The sequence below is a fragment of the Oncorhynchus gorbuscha genome, linkage group LG14, assembly GCF_021184085.1.
Source record: "Oncorhynchus gorbuscha isolate QuinsamMale2020 ecotype Even-year linkage group LG14, OgorEven_v1.0, whole genome shotgun sequence".
Lineage (NCBI taxonomy): Eukaryota > Metazoa > Chordata > Actinopteri > Salmoniformes > Salmonidae > Oncorhynchus > Oncorhynchus gorbuscha.
The window spans coordinates 45,757,694-45,782,229 of record NC_060186.1 but is presented as its reverse complement, the minus strand read 5'-3'; the positions used below and the strand labels follow the sequence as shown (position 1 = coordinate 45,782,229).

At 41.4% G+C, this 24,536-nt stretch overlaps 1 protein-coding gene across 1 annotated transcript in view; it reads right to left on the bottom strand.

Moving 5' to 3' along the window:
* Positions 1–21,502, bottom strand: part of negr1 (neuronal growth regulator 1) — a 354,799-nt gene extending 333,297 nt beyond the window's left edge. The window contains 1 exon segment of the mRNA XM_046298141.1: positions 21,037–21,502. Within this exon segment, the coding sequence (XP_046154097.1) occupies positions 21,037–21,206 (170 nt within the window). The 5' untranslated portion in view covers positions 21,207–21,502.
* Positions 21,503–24,536: the final 3,034 nt, after the last annotated feature.

Sequence of the window (24,536 nt, the reverse complement as noted above, 5' to 3'; positions counted from 1 at the left end):
GCAGTCTACTTGCATAAATATGTTTATGACTGGTATTCGCCCACACCACTGTTGTTGGGGTACGCCCACACCATTCCGTTGTTGGGGTACACCCACAACATTCTACATTCAAACCCAGAAAAGCTGTTTAACATGCTTGGATTACCATTTCTTGGAAGGAAAAACTATTTACCTCATATTGTAAGTAATTAGAGGGCAAATTTCATAGAAGTCTGGAAACACGACAATTACTTTCAGGATATTTTTATTTATTTTGCATGATCAGGTTGACTTTACAACGGAATCGCCCTTAAAGTATTGTAAGGTTTAGCATGTTTGCTTTCTACTTCACTCATGTCAACATATCCTATCTACGACCACAAGCCGCCTGACTAAATAGGCAAAAAAATGCAGTCTAAATGCAGTCTAATGGTTCTAAACAGTTCCAAGACCTGCAATTGCTTTAGCCTTAAAACCTGATATTGCAGCTGAAATTATTTTGTGTCAAGTTTTATTTTAGTCATTTAGCAGACAATCTTATCCAGAGCAACTTACAATAGTAATTAGGGTAAAGTTACATCGTCAGCTCAGGGATTCGAAACCAGCAACCTTTCGGTAACTGGCCCAACGCTGTTAACTGCTAGGCTACCTTCCACCACAGACTTTTCACTAAAATACGCAAACACTCCATTGAGATTTTCTCTTATAGAAACATTGCAATTATGGGGGTGCTGCCACAGAACTCAGCTGGGTGCCGGTAAAATCTTCATTTTTAGCTATTTTGAAATTATTTACTTGCATTTTCAATGGCTATTAGGCCTACTTAATGGTTACACATATAACTTGGGTATAAAAGCCACAGCTGAACCCCCCTTTCAACCTGGTTCCACGAGGGACCACATGAAAAGGTAATGATTCTTCAAACCCAAGTACTACTTGATTCAAAGTCCTCCCTGTAGTATAAATGAATAACTCATGAAACAAGCACACTCAAACAACAATAGGCATTTGACAGAGTGATAAATGGTTATAAATTACAGAGTTAAATAAAATAATAAGCCTTTGATTTATCTACCGGTGAGTCTTCCGGATCCTGTAATGAGGTGTGGAAATGTACGTGTATGTGAGGTGACAAAGCAAGCATCAAGTATGTTTAGCCACTCAAGACATACTGCACTGCCTTGTTAACTGAAGTTCATCAATAGTTAAGATTATCATACGCAAATGGTTGCCAGTGTAATGAATTGAAATGAATAAATTTACTGTAGCCAGCCTTCCTTGGGTAACAATAGATAACACTAGCAAGCTGAGGCTTGCTGATTTGGAGCATTCACAGAGCAGCTGTAGGCTTGTTACAGTAAAGTATATTTCAGCTTAGCTGGAAAATCCTCTTAAGCAGATGCCATTTTTCCTTCACATTTTACAGGCCTATACTATATTTCATCTTGTTCATCATTTGTAAATGGTTGATATAAATTAACTGTTCATCGTGAACACTAAAGTCAGTGAATTATTACACAGTGCTATACGCCGACACCTCAGGAGATATAGGCCAAGACAAATCATTTGATGTACCATAGTGTGGTCCTTTGTAGCTCAGTTGGTAGAGCATGGCGCTTGTAATGCCACGTTACTGGGTTTGATTTGCGTGACCACCCATAGGTAAAATGCACGCATTAATGTATAGATAAATGTATCCGCTAAATAGCAAATATTATGAATATCACATTGGTCATTGCAATCTTTCAACCGTAAAGATGGGAGTGATGAACCATAATACTTGCATGAAATCATCTCTAAAAAAAAACTAGGTCAAAATAAGCATGCTTATTGCAAGGTATTTCCCAGTTTTAGTAAGCATTTGGGACATGAAGATTATGAAATGGAGAGCAATATTGTTTTGACAGCAACATTGATCCCATTAAACCTGTAGTAGAAATGGCATGTTGGAGGACATGGTCGTTCAATCAGCAGCGACAGTTTCAGATGTGTCCCCTGATGTGTCATGCGAGGCTAAAGCAGGTCACCTCCCACAGGGGCATCATGCCCCCATTATTTTAGAGGGGGCACAATCCAGAGAATTTTTCATTTTTTCATATACCTGAAACAGTTTTTCCTTCAATCTAGAGCCAAAATCATTATGCCTAATTTTATGTACGAACAAATAGTATATATATATATATTTCTGGATAGGTTACATAAGCACACATCTTTACCCTGGTTTGCTTTCCCAAAAGCATCATAGCACTAAGATAATCTTAATTCCATTGAAACTAAAAAAATGGACGAAAGATGATTTTAGTGCTACGATGCTTTTGGGAAAACCAAACAATTGTAATTTTAATGAATGATGCACAATGATTTTACTGCCACACTGGTATAGTAGCATAACCCAAGATTTAAAGCAATTTTAGTATTTTCTAAAGTCTAGCAACCTAAGACAGTTAGACAAACTACTCTAGCTTGATTGATAGCCTGAAAAGGCTTGGTAGCTAGTCATGAGGGTGGGAGATTGTGAACCTATCTAGCTGGTTAGCTAAAGTCTACTTAATAAAATTGCTATGTGGCTAGTATTATAGAGAAACAAGAAAGCATTTCATTTGTATTTATTCATCAAAAAGGAATCAATAGGCTACATAACTTGATCAAATTAATTTACAAACATACCTCCTGCGAGTCCAGCCTATCATTGGCAGCTAAAAGCACTCACCCCTCCACTGTCTGCACGCACTAAAGTATCTAGCATCCAGCCTAGCATATCTTTGCTCCGTGGTGCACATTGGAAGGAATCACTTACTACTGAGAAAAGAGCAATATTTGTATAAATAATTATAACACTTGGGTTTAAATAGGACATTTAGTAATTATTTCGACACAAGTAATATATGTGATCGTCTGCCTCGATTCAGTCTTATGTATCAAAATTTGAAATTGTGTTTTTTTTTATACATTGGATAAAAGTTGAGACTCATTGATATATCATTCACTACAATGGGAAAGTAATGGGAATGAAATTCTGCTCTGAAAATTGATAAACTTTAACCCCTTCTTTTGAGAAAATGGCATCGTTCGCACCCTCTTACGCCTTAGCCCCACCCATCTCTTTAAGGATTTACATGTGAGGCCATGTGGTAAACACACTACCGGTACATAAAATAAAATCTGTATCTTGTGCATGTGACAAATACATTTAGAAGGTGTAAACAGTACAGTGAAATGGTTAGAGCAATATCAAAAACAGAAAGTGTCCAGATAAAAATATTTGATCATTATTAGATGACGCTTACCTGACACACTTGTCGAAATTGATTGGTCATGTAAAGGAAATGCTATAGCCACATCTAGCTAAGTGGATGGGTCACTATTGTCTAGACATGTACACATGCTCATGAAATACTATAGATAGCTAGCTAAACAATGACCCAGCATAATCCCAACACATACGAGCTACTACCAATATAAACATTGTCATAGCTGTAGTATGAATCTGCAGGTAGCTAAAGCTAACAAACAAGGTTCAATGGTAGTTATCTAACATTAGGCTATAACTAGCAATGCAACTGGATTTCTAACATTACTACACAGATCATACATGTAACGTTAGCTAGCCAGCCAGCAAGCTACTGTTCGCTAGCTAGCTAACAGTACACTTTAACTTGCAATGAAACGACTTTGACAAAATTAGAAACCTACTTACAGACTCTTACCCATATACATGCATGAATACATTACAGCAGACTGGAACCATTAAACTCAGTTTTATTTGTAGCTACATGTTGTTTGGCCAGCGTTGTATCAAGTCACTCCGGTACACACTGACCGTGGCATATGCAGAAAGTGGCCCAACACTTTTTCCAACTGATCTGTCGATAGCGCCTGCTAAATTCAGGGCATCAATGTTGTTGAGAAAAGTAGCAAAACCTTTGTAGTTCGACGGCTAATGTTATATCTTTCAAAAAAAGGTGTGGGAGAAAGGACTATCAACATACAGTACAGCTCACATTACAGACAGAAGCATGCTACTTGGCAGACCAATCCAAACTCATCTCCAGCATGTCCAGCCCATCCATTATCTCAGCCAATCATGGCTAGCGGGAAGGGTCATTGCTTTTTCACTGGCCAAAACAACTAGGCTCTTAATTTAATTGTATTGGTATTTATGGATGGAATACACATTTTGATTTTTTTTAAATAAACATTTACGGTCAAATGCCTCTCCTGTGTTGCAGTGACATGCGAAATACGCCAAGTTTCCTTCAACAAGTCACATACTGTATATACACTGAACAAAAATATAATCGTAACATGTAAAGTGTTGGTCCCATGTTTCATGAGCTGACAAAAGATCCCAGAAATGTTCCATATGCACAAATAGCTTATTTCTTTCAAATACATTTTTTGCACAAATTTGTTTACATCCCTGTTAGTGAGCATTTCTCCTTTGCCAAGATAATCCATCCACCTGACAGGTGTGGCATATCAAGAAGCTGATACATGCTGTTTAATGATCATTACACAGGTCACCTTGTGCTGGGGACAATAAAAGGCCATTCTAAAATCTGCATTTTTTTTTTCACACAACACAATGCCCCAGATGTCACAAGTATTGAGGGGGAGTAATTGACATGCTGACTACAGGAATGTCCACCAGAGCTGTTGCCAGAGACTTTAATGTTCATTAATCTACCAACGTCATTTTAGAGAATTTGGCAGTACATCCAACCAGTAGCGCTACGTGGGTAAAAATCACTGGGGAACCAGGCCAGGACAAAAAGCCATATTTACAACCGGTGTTGTGATAATTGTGTTGTTTGCACTAAACACTGTTATGCCTTGACACTTAGGCTTAAGGCAGAGACAATAAGAAGACACAGTGGCATAATACAGTCAACCACACCTTTGTTTCATCACAAAACTGGAGAGTGGTGTCCGGTGAAGTCCACAAAACATATTGCATGTAACAGTACCTGCCCTACAGCAGTGTTTCCCAACCCTGGTCCCCGAGTACCCCCAACAGTACACATGTTTATTGTAACCCTGGACAAGCACACCTGATTCAACTTGTCAACAAATCATCAAGCCCTCAATGAGTTGAATGAGGTGTGTATGCCAAGGGCTACAACGAAACAGTGTACTGTTGGGGGTACTTGAGGACCAGGGTTGGGAAACACTGACCTACAGCATGGCAAAGTAAGTTCATGTATGCAACATTTTTGTACTACTAATCACTTCTCTTGCATTCATTGCACGCAGAGTCAGGGTATATGCAACAGTTTGGGCAGCCTGGCTCGTTGCGAACTAATTTGCCAGAATTTTACGTAACTATGACATAACATTGAAGGTTGTGCAATGTAACAGCAATATTTAGACTTCGGGATGCCATCTGTTAGATAAAATATGGAACGGTTCTGCATTTCACTGAAATAATAAACGTTTTGATTCAAATTGATAGTTCCCGGATTCCACCATATTAATGACCTAAGGCTCGTATTTGTGTGTGTTATTATGAGCGATGGTAGGCACCAGCAGGCTCGTAAGCATTCACTCAAACAGCACTTTTGTGGAAGCTATACTGTTACAATGGCACTACTAAAGTGCCTATAAGAACATCCAATAGTCAAAGGTATATGAAATACAAATGGTATAGAGAGAAATAGTCCTATAATAACTACAACCTAAAACTTCTTACCTGGGAATATTGAAGACTCATGTTAAAAGGAACCACCAGCTTTCATATGTTCTCATGTTCTGAGCAAGGAACTTAAACGTTAGCTTTCTTACACGGCACATATTGCACTTTCACTTTCTCCTCAAACACTTTGTTTTTGCATTATTTAAACCAAATTGAACATGTTTCATTATTTATTTGAGGCTAAATTGATTTTGATGTATTATATTAAGTTAAAATAAGTGTTCATTCAGTATTGTTGTAATTGTCATTATTATAAATAAAAATAAAACAAATTTAAATCGTCCGATTAATCGGTATGAACTTTTTTTGGTCCTCCAATAAAATCGGTATTGGTGTTGAAAAATCATAAATCGGTCAACCTCTGTATATCTAAAAATGACCATATATACTGATTGTTTAAAGCAAAACTACCAAAACTATTGCTGATGGTGAACCTGAACAATCAAAATAAAATATATTGTAAGCCCCGTTCAGCAGGTATAGCCAGATGAGAGTTGTGCCTCTGGTAGCTTACTTTTATTATTGTAAAACACAATTTTCAACAGTTCAAAGATAACTAATAATGTAATTTGCTAGGTTATTGTTAAGTAACAACCAAAGACTAATATTGCGCAAGCCATTGTAGCATTTGAATGCCAAAGGTGCTGTGCAGATGTGCAACAGGCCGCCTACCTCGAGTTGGTCAGCGTGCGAAGCAAGGCACAATACAGTTTGACTAGGCTATTGATATTCCCTAGGGTTGTTTGGGATGCAAAATTACTTCTAGATGAATGCCTGTCAACAGTTACATGCTTAGTTCAACACTGGAAATGAGGACGAATCAGTTGTCACAAAATATTAGGTATTTTCTTAAGGTAGAAAGAAAGCAATATGAGCAAAACATTAGTGAATTGGCGATTCGTTATGTTTGAATCTATTTTTTGACCCCTTTTTGTGATATCCAATTGCGATCTTGTCTCATCGTTGCAACTCCCCAGCGGGCTCGGCGAAGGTCGAGTCATGCGTACTCCGAAACATGATTTGCCAAACCACGCTTCTTAACACGGAAGCCAGCTACACCAATGTGTTGGAGTAAACACCGTTCAACTGACGACCAAAGTCTGCCACCACAAGGTGCTAGAGCACGATGATCCAAGTAAAGCCCCCCCGGCCAAATCCTCCCCTAACCCAGACGACGCTGGGCCAGTTGTGCGGACGATCGACACCGCATGGGATCGAACCCGGGTCTGTAGTGGTGCCTTAGACCGCTGCACCACTGGGAAGGCAGAATCTATTTGACTGATGCATGATATATTTGGATCAGTTTGGGGTCCATGGACTGATGCAGTCATATCTTCAATATTTTTAAATCGGGGACCGATGCTTATCGGTGAATCATTACATCCCTAATTATTGTACAGAGCGAAAAAGGTTTTCATCAAACGCTAAGTTGATACAAGGCAATGTTACATTTATGAAAATATCAGACTTCTAAAGTAGTGACAGGTCAATTATTTTTACAAAAAAATAAGGCCTCTGCAGCATTTATTTTACAGCCAAGAGCTGACTGTCAACCTAAATAACAAAAATAAACTTGGATCTTTATCGTATCCTCAGTGTGGATAGATAAACTCTTGCCAACATTTTGTGGTCCAAGTCTTACTGTACTAATGTGTACTGCTGTGTTTCATTTCTGTATATTTCAGCAAGTTACATTCACTCATTATATTCCATTTTACAAAAAATGACTTATCATCAAGCTAATACTATGTTGGCCAAGTCCTCAGAAGAAAGCTCAACATGAACAACTCGGCCTAACCAATAACAATGGAGGATGGTTTTCTTACACCGCTGTGCCACTGTTTTCTTATAACTTCTGGCGCCGACAGAGATGGCTGCCTCGCTTGGAGTTCCTAGGAAACTATGCAGATTTTTTTGTTTTGTTATTTATTACATTGTTACCCCAGGTAATCTTAGGTCTTATTACATACAGTCGGGAGGAACTATTGGATATAAGAGCAACATCAACTCACTGACATTACGACCAAGAATACGACTTTCCCGAAGCGGATCCTCTGAGCCTACCACCCAGGAATATGGATCGGATCCCAGCCGGCGACCCAAAATAACTATGGGGCAGATGGAGCGGTCTTCTGGTCAGGCTCCGTAGACGGGCACATTGCGCACCGCTCCCGGGCACATTGCGCACCGCTCCCGAGCATACTACTCGCCAATGTCCAGTCTATTGACAACAAGGTAGATGAAATCTGAGCATGGGTAGCATTCCAGAGAGACATCCGAGACTGGAACGTACTTTGTTTCATGGAAACATGGCTCACTCGAGACATGCTACCTGGTTTCTTCATCGCGCAGACAGAGAAAAAAAGCATCTCTCTGGTAAGAAGAAGGGCGGGGGTGTTTGCCTTATGATTAATTAACGAGACGTGGTGTGATCATAACAACATACAGGAACTCCTTTTGTTCACCTGATATAGAATTCCTCACAATCAAATGCCGACCGCATTATGTACCAAGAGAATTCTCTTCGATCATAGTCAGTCGTGTATATTCCCCCCCAAGCAGACACGTCGATGGCCCTGAAAGAACTTCATTGGACTCTATGTAAACTGGAAACCACATATCCTGAGGCTACATTTATTGTAGCCATGGAATTTAACAAGGCTAATCTGAAAACAAGGCTCCCCAAATTCTATCAGCATGTCGATTGTGCAACCAGGGCTGGGAAAACCCTAGACCACTGTTATTCTAACTTCCACGACGCATAGAAGGCCCTCCCCTGCCCTCCCTTCAGAAAAGTTGACCACCACTCCATTTTGTTGCTCCCAGCCTATAGACAGAAACTAAAACAGGAAGCACCCGCGCTCAGGTCTGTTCAACGCTGGTTCCGACCAACCGGATTCCACGCTTCAAGACTGCTTAGATCACGTGGACTGGGATATGTTCCGCATTGCGGTGAACAACAACATTGACAAATACGCTGATTCGGTGTGCGAGTTTATTAACAAGTGCATCAGTGATGTTGTATCCACAGCGTCTAAAATATTCCCCAACCAGAAACCGTGGATTGATGGCAGCATTCGCGCAAAACTTAACGTGCGAACCACTGCTTTTAATCAGGGCAGGTGACCGGAAAAATGTCAGAATAGAGTGTAGATATTCCCTAAACAAGGCAATAAAACAAGCTAAGCATCAGTACAGAGACAAAGTGGAGTCGCAATTTAAAGGCTCAGACACGATGTGGCAGGGTATACAGTCAATCACGGACTACAAAAGAAAAACCAGCCCCGTCGCGGATCACGATGCCTTGCTCTAAGACAGACTAAATAACTTTTTTGCTCGCTTTGAGGACAATACAGTGCCACTGACACGGCCCCCTACCAAAACCAATGGGCTCTCCTTCACTGTAGCCAACGTGAGTAAAACATTTTAACCCTCGCAAGACTGCAGGCCCAGACGGCAGCCCCGGCCGCATCCTCAGAACATGCGCAGACCAGCTGGCTGGTGTGTTTACAGACCTATTCAATCCATCCTTATGCCAGTCTGCTGTCCCCACATGCATCAAGAGGGCCACCATTGTTCCTGTTCCCGAGAAAGTTAAGGCAACTGAGCTAAATGACTACCGCCCTGTAGCACTCACTTCAGTCATCATGAACTGCTTTGAGAGACTAGTCAAGGACCATATCACTTCCACCCCACACCCTAGACCCACTCCAAGTTGCTTACCGCCCAAATAAGTCCACAGATGATGCAATCTCAACCACACTGCACACTGCCCTAACCCATCTGGATAAGAGGAATACCTATGTAAGAATGCTGTTCATCGATTACAGCTCAGCATTTAACTCCATAGTACCCTCCAAACTCATCAATAAGCTCGAGACCCTGGGTCTTCGACCCCGCCCTGTGCAAATGGGTCCTGGACTTCCTGACCGGCCGCCCCCAGGTGGTGAGGGTAGGTAACAACATCTCCACCCCACTGATCCTCAACACTGGGTCCCCACAAGAGTGCAATCTCAGGCCTCTCCTGTACTCCCTGTTCACCCACGACTGCGTGGCCATGCACACCTCCAATTCAATCATCAGGTTTGCAGACGATACTACAGTGGTATGCTTGATTACCAACAACGACGAGACGGCCTACAGGGAGGAGGTGAGGGCCCTCGGAGTGTGGTGTCAGGAAAATAACCTCACACTCAACGTCAACAAAACTAAGGAGATGATCGTGGACTTCAGGAAACAGCAGAGGGAGCACCCCCCTATCCACATCGACGGGACAGTAGTGGAGAGGTTTAATGTTCCTCGACATACACATCACGGACAAACTGAAATGGTCCACCCACACAGACAGCATGGTGAAGAAGGCGCAGCAGCGCCTCTTCAACTTCAAGAGGCTGAAGAAATTCTGCTTGTCACCAAAAAATCTCAAACTTTTACAGATGCACAATCGAGAGCATCCTGCCGGGCTGTATCACCGCCTGGTACGGCAGCTGCTCCACCCATAAACGGAAGGCTCTCCAGAGGGTAGTGAGGTCTGCACAACGCATCACCGGGTGCAAACTACCTGCACTCCAGGACACCAACACCACCCGATGTCACAGGAAGGACAAAAAGATAATCAAGGACGACAACCACTCAAGCCACTGCCTGTGCACCCCTCTATCATCCAGAAGACGAGGTCAGTACATGTGCATCAAAGCGGGGACCGAGAGACTGAAAAACAGCCATCACTAACATTGAGTGGTGCTGCCAATTTATTTGAAATTTTTATTTCACTTTTATTTAACCAGGTAGGCAAGTTGAGAACAAGTTCTCATTTACAATTGCGACCTGGCCAAGATAAAGCAAAGCAGTTCGAGAGATACAACGACACAGAGTTACACATGGAGTAAAACAAACATAGTCAATAATACATAAACAAGTCTATATACAATGTGAGCAAATGAGGTGAGAAAGGAGGTAAAGGCAAAAAAGGCCATAGTGGCAGAGTAAATACAATATAGCAAGTAAAACACTGGAATGGTAGTTTTGCAATGGAAAAATGTGCAAAGTAGAAATAAAAATAATGGGGTGCAAAGGAGCTAAATAAATTAATTAATTAAATACAGTTGGGAAAGAGGTAGTTGTTTGGGCTAAATTATAGGTGGGCTATGTACAGGTGCAGTAATCTGTGAGCTGCTCTGACAGTTGGTGCTTAAAGCTAGCTTTTTTGAGTTAGTGTTACATGAAGCAAATTTTTGCTTGAAAAAGCTAGCCTTGGCTTTTCTATCTGCCTGTGTATAATGGTTTCTAGTTTCCCTGAACAGCTGCATATCATGGGGGCTGATCGATGCTAATGCAGAACGTCATAGGATGTTTGTGTGTTGGTTAAGGGCAGTCAGGTCTGGGGAGAACCAAGGGCTATATCTGTTCCTGGTTCTAAATTTCTTGAATGGGGCATGTTTATTTAAGATGGTTAGGAAGGCATTTTTTTTTTAAATATCCAGGCATCTACTGACGAGATGAGATCAATATCCTTCCAGGATACCCCGGCCAGGTCGATTAGAAAGGCCTGCTCGCTGAAGTGTTTCAGGGAGCGTTTTACAGTGATGAGTGGAGGTCGTTTGACCGCTGACCCATTACGGATGCAGGCAATGAGGCAGTGATCGCTAAAATCTTGGTTGAAGACAGCAGAGGTGTATTTAGAAGGGAAGTTGGTTAGGATGATATCTATGAGGGTGCCCGTGTTTAAGGCTTTGGGGAGGTACCTGGTAGGTTCAATGATAATTTGTGTGAGATTGAGGGCATCAAGTTTAGATTGTAGGATGGCTGGGGTGTTAAGCATGTTCCAGTTTAGGTCGCCTAGCAGCACGAGCTCTGAAGATAGATGGGGGGGCAATCAGTTCACATATGGTGTCCAGAGCACAGCTGGGGGCAGAGGGTGGTCTATAGTAGGCGGCAATGGTGAGAGACTTGTTTTTAGAGCGGTGGATTTTTAAAAGTAGAAGTTCAAATTGTTTGGGTACAGACCTGGATAGTAGGACAGAACTCTGCAGGCTATCTGTGCAGTAGATTGCAACACCGCCTCCTTTGGCAGTTCTATCTTGTCTGAAAATGTTGTAGTTTGGAATTAAAATTTCTGAATTTTTGGTGGTCTTCCTAAGCCAGGATTCAGACACAGCTAGAACATCCGGGTTGGCAGAGTGTGCTAAAGCAGTGAATAGAACAAACTTAGGGAGGAGGCTTCTAATTAACATGCATGAAACCAAGGCTATTATGGTTACAGAAGTTGTCAAAAGAGAGCGCCTGGGGAATAGGAGTGGAGCTAGGCACTGCAGGTCCTGGATTCACCTCTACATCGCCAGAGGAACATAGGAGGAGTAGAATAAGGGTGCGGCTAAAAGCAATAAGAATTGGTCGTCTAGAACGTATGGAACAGAGTAAAGGGAGGTTTCTGGGGGGTGATAAAATAGCATCAAGGTATAATGTACAGACAAATGTATGGTAGGATGTGAATACAGTGGAGGTAAACCTAGGTATTGAGTGATGGAGAGATATTGTCTCTAGAAACATCATTGAAACCAGGAGATGTCATTGCATGTGTGGGTGGTGGTACTAATAGGTTGGATAAAGTATAGTGAGCAGGACTAGAGGCTCTACAGTGAAATAAGCCAATAAACACTAACCAGAACAGCAACGGACAAGACATATTGACATTAAGGAGAGGCATGCAGAGTCGAGGGATCAAAAGGGTCCAGTGAGTGGAGAGGTTGATTGGGGGTCACGGCGATTTAGACAGCTTGCCAGGCCATCGGTAGCAAGCTAGCATAGGATGGAGGTCTGTTGTTAGCCACCTCTTGCGTTCCGTCAGTAGATTAGTGGGGTTCCGTGTGGTAGAGGGGATTAATCCAAATCACACAACAACAATAAAAACAATAGATATAGTTAGAAGCCCAGGAAGAAACATAATAATAAATAAATTGTCCGATTGTCTATTCAGATAGCAGCCGGTAAGACCGCTAACAGTTAGCAGGCCGCAGATGGGCGTTCAGGTAACGTCGCGACAGAGGAGCCAGCCGGATCTCCTTCGGGTAGATAACGTCGGCAGTCCAGTTGTGAAGGCCCGGTGGGGCTCCGCGTAGGCAGAAAAACGGGTCAGGATAGGTGACCGCAGCCCAGGAGTGATTGATGGAACTCAGGAGTGATTGACGGAGCTGGCTAGCTCCAGAATAATTGATGTTTGCTCCGGAATCGACGAAAGCCGATAGTCACACGGATAGCAGCTAGCTAGCTGTAAGATCTGGGTATGAATGTCCAGAGAGCAGTTGAAATCCAGGGCCATAGAGAGAAAAATTTGTCTGGTATGTTACGTTCCGAGCCGCGCTGCGTCGTACAAAACTGGTGATAGATTTTCAAGCTAAAGGATAGCTGATGACCACAAACCGTGGTTAGCTGAATACTAACGATTTGCCAGTAAAGAAGCTAACTAGCTTCTGAACTAGCTTCTGATTAGCTCCTTGGAGTATTACAGATTTGAGGTAAATAATACTTTTTATAAATATAAATTGGTGAGGCGGGTTGCAGGAGAGTGTTTTGAAGAGGAGTTGATGGAAAATAAAATGTATGTGAAAAAAGTTGTGTGTGTGTGTGTATATATATATACACGACGAGGACAAAGGACGTCTGAACTGCTACAGTGCCTTGCGAAAGTATAATTTTGCACACCCAATTTCAGTTTTTGATTTGTTTAAAAAAAGTTTGAAATATCCAATAAATGTCGTTCCACTTGTTAATTCTTCACAAAAAAATACAGTTTTATATCTTTATGTTTGAAGCCTGAAATGTGGCAAAAGGTCGCAAAGTTCAAGGGGGCCGAATACTTTCGCAAGGCACTGTATGCCATCTTGGTTTGAAGCCATCTTGGTTATGATGCCAACATACTGACTCAACTCCAGCCACTTTAATAATGGAAAAATTGATGTTATCAATTTACCACTAGCCACTTTATATTATATAATGTTTACTTACCCTACATTACTCATATCATATATATATACTGTACGTTATACCATCTACTGCATCTTGCCATCTTGATGTAATTAAATGCATTACTAGCCACTTTAAACAATGCCACTTTGTATAATGTTCTCATACACTACATTACGCATCTCGAATGTATATACTGTACTCTATACCATCTACTGCATCTTGCCTATGCCGTTCGGCCATCACTCATTTCTATATTTTTATGTACATATTCGTATTCATTCCTTTACACTTGTTGTTGTGAAATTGTTAGGTTAGATTACTCGTTGGTTATTAATGCATTGTTGGAACTAGAAGCACAAACATTTTGCTACACTTGCATTAACACCTGCTAACCATGTGTATGTGACAAATACATTTTATTTAAGGAAAAAAAAGTTATTCAACTGCCACTATAACCCCCTTTCGAATCGTGGTGGAAGAACCCCCTCAATTGGACCTCGGATTTATTATGACTGCACTGAATAGCCTACTTACGGTACGCCCCTCTTTTGACTATATTAGACTGAATAGGCTAATATTTTACAGGCTTTATCATCTATAATGTGCCATGTCAGTATCATATTCATAATGTCAATTCAAGATATAGGCTAAGCATACCTATGCAGCAGGCTACAGTTTAGCACAGTTTACATTTGTTTAGGCCTATAATCGCTTTATCTTGGAGGAATGGATTTCCTTTAATACCTTACCAGTTTTGCCTTCAAGAGAATTGTCCCGTGCTATAGTTTACTTAGCCATGCAGAACATTTAATGTGAAGAGTTAAGGCTTATCCGTCAATCTCAATGGCATCACACCAGTAAATAATAGAGAAGATGATCCCATTGATGGTGCGCTCCCCATGGCAGCTGAGGGGCACAAAAAAAAAAACATGATTTGGGGGATTTTCATGTACTGTAATCCATAGAATAGTCATTTGGAGGAAGGAGTTGACCTATATTTGGCATAACTATGAAAAAGCATAACTGAGAAATAATTGATCAACATTGGCATATGTATGACAATTTGGCCTTACCAAGGCCTCCTTTAAGACTCCATTGTGTCTCATCTGTACGTGCTACAAAGCAAACATTGGTGTCTTATGATGTCAACTAGCCTATCAGAAGCTTCTAAAGCCATGGCATCATTTTCTGGAACTTTCCTAACTGTTTAAAGGCACAGTCAACTTAGTGTATGTAAAACTTCTGACCCACCGGAATTGTGATGCTGTAAACAATTGTTGGAAAAATTACTTGTCATGCACAACGTAGATGTCCTAACTGACTTGCCAAAACTATAGAAATTTGTGGAGTGGTGGAAAAAAATAAGTTTTAATGACTCCAACTATCTCAGCAATTGTTCCTCCAAAGGGCTATTCTATTCTAATAAACTCTCCAAAATTGTATTTTTTTGTCTGAGTTGTGTGAGGAATCACTGAGTTTCGTGAGGAATCACTGGTTCAGAAACCCCTTTGAATGTAAAATGCACCAGATACATGAAACTATGCAGTCATGCATGGCATAAAACCAACAATAACTGATTCAGAATACAAGGCCCCTTGTTAATGACGGAAAAGGACCCCATTAGGAAAATGGCAAAGTTTTTAGGTCATTAAAAAATATTAAAGGTCCAATGCAGTCGCTTTTAATCGCAATATCAAATTCTGAGTAACAAATAAGTACCCTGTTATCAATTAAAATGGTCAAAAATAAACAAAAATAGCTTATTAGCCATTAGACATTTCTCAAGCAATAATTTTGCTAGGACCGTCTGGGAATGGGAAAACTGTTATAGGCAGAAAGGTTTGGTACTCTTTCTTATTGGTCTATTAACTAAATTTTCCAAAACCTCCATCCCACCAAAACAGACTAAAATTCCAGGCGGTCTTTTCAAACAGCTTACACTTAAAGGGTATTATCATAATTTTCACAATATTATTCCAACCGCATAGTGTAGAAAAATATATAACACCTAGGAAAGTCAAGTTGACTGCACTGGGCCTTTAAAAGGAAGATTATGCACATGCGGACAATTCCTTTTGTTCTAAGAGCCCTAGCCATTTAATTGATATGGACCCATTGTCCAACATAAATCAGGGAGGCAGGGGGAACACAGAAGGCCACAGTAATGCAGCATTAAGAATTGAAGAAGAGGGAGAAATAATGAACACATGACAGAGTGAACATTCCTCTTGGGAGCTCTTCTATAATACAGAGGCAATGACTAATTGTATGCTTCTGGGTTTGTCACCATTTGAGAATGCTCACCATTTTCTTCCTGTAATCAGCTTCAGCAGAATGGAAGAAATTGCCTTATAATAGTCTATGGTCTGGAAAAAGAGGGTCAGCGATCTCAGACAGTTTTATGGTTGCAGTCTCCAGCTACATGGTTATGTTTGAAGCCTTCCTGAAAACAAAGGCCCCAGTGTACTGGAAAAGTCCAATCTGAGCTTCATTCGGATTTTGAAAAACAGTCAGTTTTCTGAATACCCCTTATCGCAGTGCAAATATCAACACATCCAGTCATCCTGGTGATAACGATAAGCTGCAATTAGATGCAAGGCAGAGAGGCAAGTAGAGCAGCTTAAGAGCTTTCCAGTATCCATTAGTTTAACAGAGTTGAACAGAGTGAAATGATAACGCCACACCGACTGCATACACACGGAAAATGCATTGAGTTTCAAATCAAGAAATATAGGTTATTTTGCCTATAATTGGCATCGTGAAATGACCTCTTCATTTTTTTTTTTTTTTTTAAACGCCAAGGACCTTCAAAATGGTCCCCATATCCATTTCCAGTCTGTCAGAGCTGCACAGAGTCAATGACCCGGTGGTTGTGGAGTGGTAAACTTGTTTGTTGAGCTGATTCATACCACAGGGATAATCTCTAGCCCAATGAATCATTGGGATTCAGGCACAGCTTCTGCCACTGATCACAAGCAACCCAGATTGACACCAGGGAATTAGACTCTTCTCTAGAGAGATCGTCTGAGGTGTAAGTCGGTTTGACATGACAGCCGTCGGGCAAGCAGAGAATAGGGCAAAATTGTGCACTCCATCATCGCTGTTGCTAAGGTAATTTTGTGATGAGCGCCATCAACTATTAATCACAAAATAACTAACAATATCTCATCACTGCTGTTCACAGGCCAAGCCAGACAACTAGATGTAATTCAGCTTTTTTAATTCAATACATAAAACATGCATTTTGTTGTAGGTTTTATCACTTAAATTAAATAGTCCTTCGTATTCAGGGCCGCACCTTCTCTTTAAAGGCTCAGTACTGTTAAAAATATGTTTTTCTTTTGTGGAATTGTGAAAATGATAATACACTTTCAGTATAAGAGCTGTTCGAAAAGACCGCCTGAAATTTCAGCATCTTTTGGTGGGACATAGTTTTGTCCTGCCTGGTGAATTATATTGAAAAATATATATAAAACGCAACATGTAAAGCTTTGGTCCCACGTTTCATCAACCAAAATCACTAAAATATCCCAGAAATGTTCCACACGAACAAAAGGCTTATTTCTCTCAAATTTGAAGCAGAAATTAGTTTACATCCTTGTTAGTGAGCATTTCTCCTTTGCCAAGAAAATTCATCCACCTGACAGGTGTGGCATATCAAGAAGCTGATTAAACAGCATGATCATTACACAGATGCACCTTGTGCTGGGGCAACAAACAGCCACTCTAAAATGTGCAGTTTTGTCACAAAACATAATGCCCCAAATATGCCACCTCCAACGTAATTTTAGAAAATTTGGCAGTACGTCCAACCAGCCTCACAACCGCAAACCACATGTAAACCATGCCAGCCAGGACATCCACATCTAAAAGAAGAAACATCCACTGTCAACTGCATTCACTTTCAGCAAACTTTACATGTGCAAATATTTGTATAAACATAACAAGATTCAACAGACAAACTGAACAAATTCCACAGATGTGACTAACAGAAATTGAATCGTGTCCCTGAACAAAGGGGGGTGGGTTAAAATCAAAAGTAAGTCAGTATCTGGTGTGGCCACCAGCTGCATTAAGTACTGCAGTGCATCTCCACCTCATGAACTGCACCAGATTTGCCCGTTCTTGCTGTGAGATGTTACCCCACTCTTCCACCAAGGCACCTGCAAGTTCCAAAGCCCTAACCCTCCCCCTCCGATCCAACAGGTCCCAGACATGGGATTGAGATCCGGGCTCGTCGCTGGCCATGGCAGATGACTAACATTCCTGTCTTGTAGGAAATCATGCACAGAACGAGCAGCATGGCTGGTGGCATTGTCGTGCTGGAGGGTCATGTCAGGATGAGCCTGCAGGAAGGGTACCACATGAGGGAGGAGAATATATTCCATATATTCCCTGTAACATACAGCATTGAGATTCCCTGCAATGACAACAAGCTCAGCCGCGATGATGCTGTGACACACCGCCCCAAACCATGACGGACCCTCCACCTCCAAATCAATCCCGCTCCAGAGTACAGGCCTTGGTGTAACGTTCATTCCTTCGACAATAAACGCAAATCCGACCATCACCCCTGGTGAGACAAGACTGCGACTCATCAGTGAAGAGCACTTTTTGCCAGTCCTGTCTGGTCCAGCGACGGTGGGTTTGTGCCCACAGGAAACGTTGTTGCCGGTGATGTCTGGTGAGAACCTGTCTTACAACAGGCCTACAAGCCCTCAGTCCAGTCTCTCTCAGCCTATTGCAGAAAGTCTGAGCACTGATGGAGGGATTGTGCGTTCATGGTGTAACTCGGGCAGTTGTTGCCATCCTGTACCTGTCTCACAGGTGTGATGTTCAGATGCACCAATCCTATGCAGGTCTTACACCTGGTCTGCCACTGCAAGGATTATCAGCTGTCCTTCCTGTAGCCCTATCTTAGGCGGACATGGCAATTTATTGCCCTGGCCACATCTACAGTCCTCATGTCTCCTTGCAGCATGGCTAAGGCATGTTCATGCAGATGAGCAGGAACCCTGGGCATCTTTCTTTTGGTGTTTTTCAGTAGAAAGGCCTCTTAGTGTCCTACGTTTTCATAACTGTGACCTTAATTGCCTACTGTCTGTGAGCTGTTAGTGTCTTAACGACCGTTCCACAGGTGCATGTTCATTAATTGTTTATGGTTCAATGAACAAGCATGGGAAACATTGTTTAAACCCTTTACAATGAAGATCTGTGAAGTTACTTGGATTTTCACAAATAATTTTTGAAAGACAGGTTGGTGAAAAAGGGACATTTCTTTTTTTGCTGAGTTTAGTTTCTTGACCTGTGGGGTCGTCTGAGACCAGCCATCCAGGCAGCTGATGAAACTGAGGAGTATTTCTGTCTGTAATAATGCCCTTTTGTGGGGAAAAACTCATCCTGATTGGCTGGGACTGGCTCCCCAGTGGGTGGGCCTGGCTCCCAAGTGGATGGGCCTATCCCAGGCCCACCCATCCATGACTGCACCCCCATGTCCAGTCATGTGAAATCCATAGATTAGTGACAAATGAATTTATTTCAATTGACTGATTGTCACGTTTATATTTTTGTTCAGTATGGAATGTGGAGAAAGGACAGTACAGGTGCGTCAAAGCTTGGACCGAGAATGAAAAACAGCTTCTATGTCCAGCCCATCAGACGGTTAAATAGTCACTACTAGCTGGTCTCCGCCCAGTACCCTGCCCTGAAGTTAGTCACTGATACTAGCTGACTACCACCCGGTACTCTACCCTGCAGCCCTATGTACATAGTCATTCATCACTGGTCAGTTTAATGTTTACATACTGTTTTACCCATTTCATATGTATATACTGTATTCTAGTCAAGGCTAATCCTAGATAACTACTGCTGTACACACATTTACTATTTATATACTGGCCACACTGTCTGTCTAGACACAGACACACACACACAGTACCAATCACAAGTTTGGACACACCTACTCGTTCAAGGGTTTTTCTTTATTTTTACTATTTTCTACATTTAAGAATAAGTTTGTCTTCACTATATGAAATCAAGGTAGCCACCCTTTGCCTTGATGACAGCTTTGCACACTCTTGGCATTCTCTCAACCAGGATAGATAGATAGTTATAGATAGATATACATACATCTATCTATAACCGGTAAGAAATGTCTAAGTAGCGGTGCGGACTAGTAGCGTTTCAATCGGTGATGTCACTTGCTCTTAGACTTGAAGTAGTTGTTTCGAGGGTGACTGTTGTCAATGTGTGCAGAGGGTTCCTGGTTCAAGTCCAGGTTGGGGCGAGGAGAGGGACGGAAACAATACAGTTACATTGGTGCCGTGACCCTGATCACTGATTATTGCGGTGAGTGGAACCGGTGTGAAATGGCTAGTTAGCGGTAGTGAAATAGTAGCGCTAGTAGTGTTTCAATTGGTGTCGTCATTTGCTCCGAGACCTTGAAGTAGTTGTTTCCATTGCTCTGCAAAGACTGCAACTTTTGTGGAGCGATAGGTAACAATGCTTCAAGGGTGACTGTTGTCTATGTTTTCTTGTGTGCAGAGGGTCCTTGGTTCAAGCCCTGTTTAGGCGAAGGACGGAAGCAATAGTATTGCGTCCGTCCCTCGCCCAACCTGGGCTTGAACCAAGGACCTTCTGCACACGAAAAAAATATATACATATATATTTCGGACTCTGACATTGATCGTTCTGATACTTCTCAATTTCTTTTCATTTTGGGGGATTTGTGTGTACTTTCACTGCACCTGCGATAACATCTGCAAAATGTGTATGTGACCAATGAAATTTTATTTAATCAATAGCCTACCCTATTTTTCTGAAGTCAATCATGTCTTAATCACTGTAACTAGCTTGCTTACAACTTGTGATGAGTGTGTTGCAGAAATAAATAGGCCTATACTAAAACATTTACAAATGTTTGCTACAGAGGCAGTATGTTATGAATTTCGAGATATGAATTATGAAAGCCAATTTTTTTTTTTTCAAGGGGGAGTGCCCTTTTTTCATTTTGAGCACCTGCCCACAGAAAGGTCTGTGCATGGCCCTGCTTTACAGTGCAGATAAATTCTTCAAATTCATTATTTTACACAATATCTCATAACAGCACTGGAAAACAATGGTTGGCCAACCCCTGACCAAAATGGCTGATCCCATCATAGTTAGGTTCCTCCATTCTACGATTCTAATTCTATGAAAAAAACACGGGCTAAGAATGGATTGTTTTTTGTAGCGCGAGTGACCCAGTTTAGAATTGCTAACATTGAATGCAAAACTGAAATGTATCAAATTATAGGCTGCTTATTGTTGTGTCACAGCACTATTTGGTTAGATATTGAAACTCTGTCGTCCGTGAATTTAGAGACAGAGGGAAATTGAAGCTGCTTTGCTTGTTTTCTTACCTCAGGAGAGCCGTATCGCCTTGTCGGGTGACCACACTTTCAATCGATGCATAGTCCACAGTTTGTCCAGCGGGTAAGCACGAAGGCAAAAAGCAGCACAGACTGAGAATTATAGCTGTAAGCCATTGACTGGAGACGCACACATCCTGCACCGCAATCATTATGTCCATCACAGCTGGATTGTATATTATCCAAGTCGCATGAAAACCTTAAAGCAAAGCTTTTATTCCCACACTTTCCTCCTCAAAAGCCTAAAGAAATGGCGCGTCGTATAATGTAGTTTTCCAGGTTTGTTTTGTTGGAGCCGTAGCCTACTGTGCGCGAGCAAGTGCAGCCTACTCTCCAGTGGCTTGCACACCATCTAGTGAAGAAATGCGATAAAATGGGAGCAGACCTAGCGGCAGACAACTCCCAGGCTCTGATCCTGTTGCCATGCGGCCGTTTCCCAGGCAACCTGTTCCCAGTGGTTCGTGATAGAGCAGTTAAAGGGTTGTCACTAGTTACCACAGCCAGACAGTCAAAATATCATCACAAAGAATGATCAAAAATGTGTTTTTTCGTCTTCATTTAATCTTAGGGTTAGGCATAATGTTCGTAGTGTGGTTAAATATGGGGTTAAGGTTAGAGTTTCGTTTAAAATAAGAGTTTAATAAGAGAGATTGTAGCTATTTATAGGCGGGGTTTAGCCATAATGATGATTTTGTGGCTGAGGTAACTAGAGATGACCCAGTAAAGGTGCCACAGTACTGTCTACATCACTACCTAATAGCAATTAAAGATCGATTGGAGAATCATCCTCAGGGACACATCGGGGGGGGGGGTGATCAAAAATAGGGGAGGGCTGTAAAAATGATTATTTTTGGCTTTGGGGGGTGGGCCACATGGGAGGGTAGTGCATTTTTTTTCCCTGGTCTGCTCGTATTTTGTCAATAAACAATGGCCGGACTTACTTTTGATATTATCCTAATAAAGTTTAGAAACTTTTGTGAAGTTATGGTATGACTGATATTAGTTTTATTTTTCTATGTCTGTATAGTAGACCCAGTAGCTGACAAAGAAATGCTTTTGTCGGTGGCATATCTCTCTGGGGTCAGACATAAGCTTCTCTTCCTTTACAGTATCTCCACACACACACACACACACACACACACACACACACACACACACACACACACACACACACACACACACACACACACACACACACACACACACACACACACACACACACACACACACACACACACACACACACACACATATATGATTTATTCAACTGTTTGAGGTTGTGGACAGGTGTCTTTTATACTGATAACAAGTTCAAACAGGTGCCATTAATACAGGTAACGAGTGGAGGACAGAGGAGCCTCTTATAGAAGAAGTTACACGTCAGTGAGAGCCAGAAATCTTGCTTGTTTGTAGGTGACCAAAATACTTATTCTCCAGCATAATTTGCAAATAAATTCATTAAAAATCCTACAATGTTTTTCTGGGTTTATTTTCTCATTTTGTCTGTCATAGTTGAAGTGTACCTATGATGAAAATTACAGGCCTCTCATCTTTTTAAGTGGGAGAACTTGCACAATTGGTGGCTGACTAAATACTTTTTTGCCCCACTGTATATATAGTACCAATCAAAAGTTTGGACACACCTACTCATTCAAGGGTTTCTTTATTTTTACTATTTTCTACATTGTAGAATAATAGTGACCACATCAACTATGAAAAAACATACAAATTGTGTAGTAACCAAATATGTTTTTAACAAATCAAAATATATTTTAGATTCTTCAAATTAGCCACCCTTTGCCTTGATGACCGCTTTGCACACTCTTGGCATTCTCTCATCCAGATTCACTTGGAATGCTTTTCCAACAGTCTTGGAGGAGCTCCCACATATGCTGAGCACTTGTTGTCTGCTTTTCCGTCACTCTGCGGTCCAACTCATTCCAAACCATATCAATTGGGTTGAGGTCGTGTGATTGTGGAGTCCAGGTCATCTGATTCAGCACTCCATCACTCTCCTTCTTGGTCAAATAGCCCTTAAACAGCCTGGAGGTGTGTTGGGTCATTGTCCTGTTGAAAACAAATGATGGTCCCACTAAGCGCAAACCAGATGGGATCACATATTGCTGCAGAATGCTGTGGTAGCCATGATGGTTAAGTGTGGCTTAAATTCAAAATAAATCACAGACAGTGTCACCAGCAAAGAACCATCACATCTCCTCCTCCGTGCATCACGGTGGGAACCACACACCATCTGTTCACCTACACTGCGTCTCGCAAAGATATGGTAGTTGGAACCACAAATCCCAAACTTGGACTCATCAGACCAAAGGACAGATTTCCCCCGGTATAATGTCCATTGCTTGTGTTTATTGGCCCAAACAAGTCTCTTCTTATTATTGGTGTCCTTTGCAGTGGTTTCTTTGCAGCAATTCGTCCATGTAGGCCTGATTCATGCAGTCTCGTCAGAATAGTTGATCTTGAGATGTGTCTGTTACTTGAACTCTGTGAAGCTGTCACGCCCTGACCTGTTTTCTTTATATATTTTGCTTAGGTCAGGGTGTGATGAGGGTGGTATTTGTGTTTTAGTCTCATCTAGGGTTTTTGTACTCTCTAGGGGTTTTGTAGGTTTATGGGTTTGTTTACCATCTAGGTGTTTATGTAGGTCTATGTTTGCCTAGATTGGTTCTCAATTAGAGGCAGGTGTTTATCGTTGTCTCTGATTGGGAACCATATTTAGAAAGCCATCTTCTTTGGGTATTTTGTGGGTTATTGTCTATGTTATGTTGCACGTTAGCGCAGTCACGTTCGTCTTATCGTTTTGTTTAAGTGTTCTTCCTTCAATAAAGAAGAATGTATTCACACCACGCTGCACTTTGGTCCCCTCCATACAACGATTGTGACAGAAGCATTTATTTGGGCTGCAATTTCTTAGGCTGGTAACGTATCCTCTGCAGCAGAGGTAACTCGGTCTTCCTTTCCTGTGGCGGTCCTCATGAGAGTCAGTGTCATGATAGCACTTGATGGTTTTTACGACTGCACTTGACTGACCTTCATGTCTTAAAGCAATGATAGACTGTCGTTTCTCTTTGCTTATTTGAGCTGTTCTTGCCATAATATGGACTTGGTCTTTTACCAAATAGGGCTATCTTCTGTATACCACCTATACCTTGTCACAACATAACTGATTGACTCAATGTATATGCTTCTTGTGTATGGACAGTGTGGACAGTATATGAATAGGGAAGGTGTGTACAGCAGTAGTTGTATAGGATGAGCCTTGACTAGAATAAGGTTTTTACAGTGCATTTGGAAAGTATTCAGACCTCTTGACTTTTTCCACATTGTGTTACGTTACAGCCTTTTCTAAAATGGATTAAATAAAACATTTCTCATCAATCTACATAAAATACCCCATAATGACAAAGCGAAACCAGGTTTTTAGAAATGTTTGCAAATGTATTAAAATGGAAAAACCAATGCCTTGTTTACTT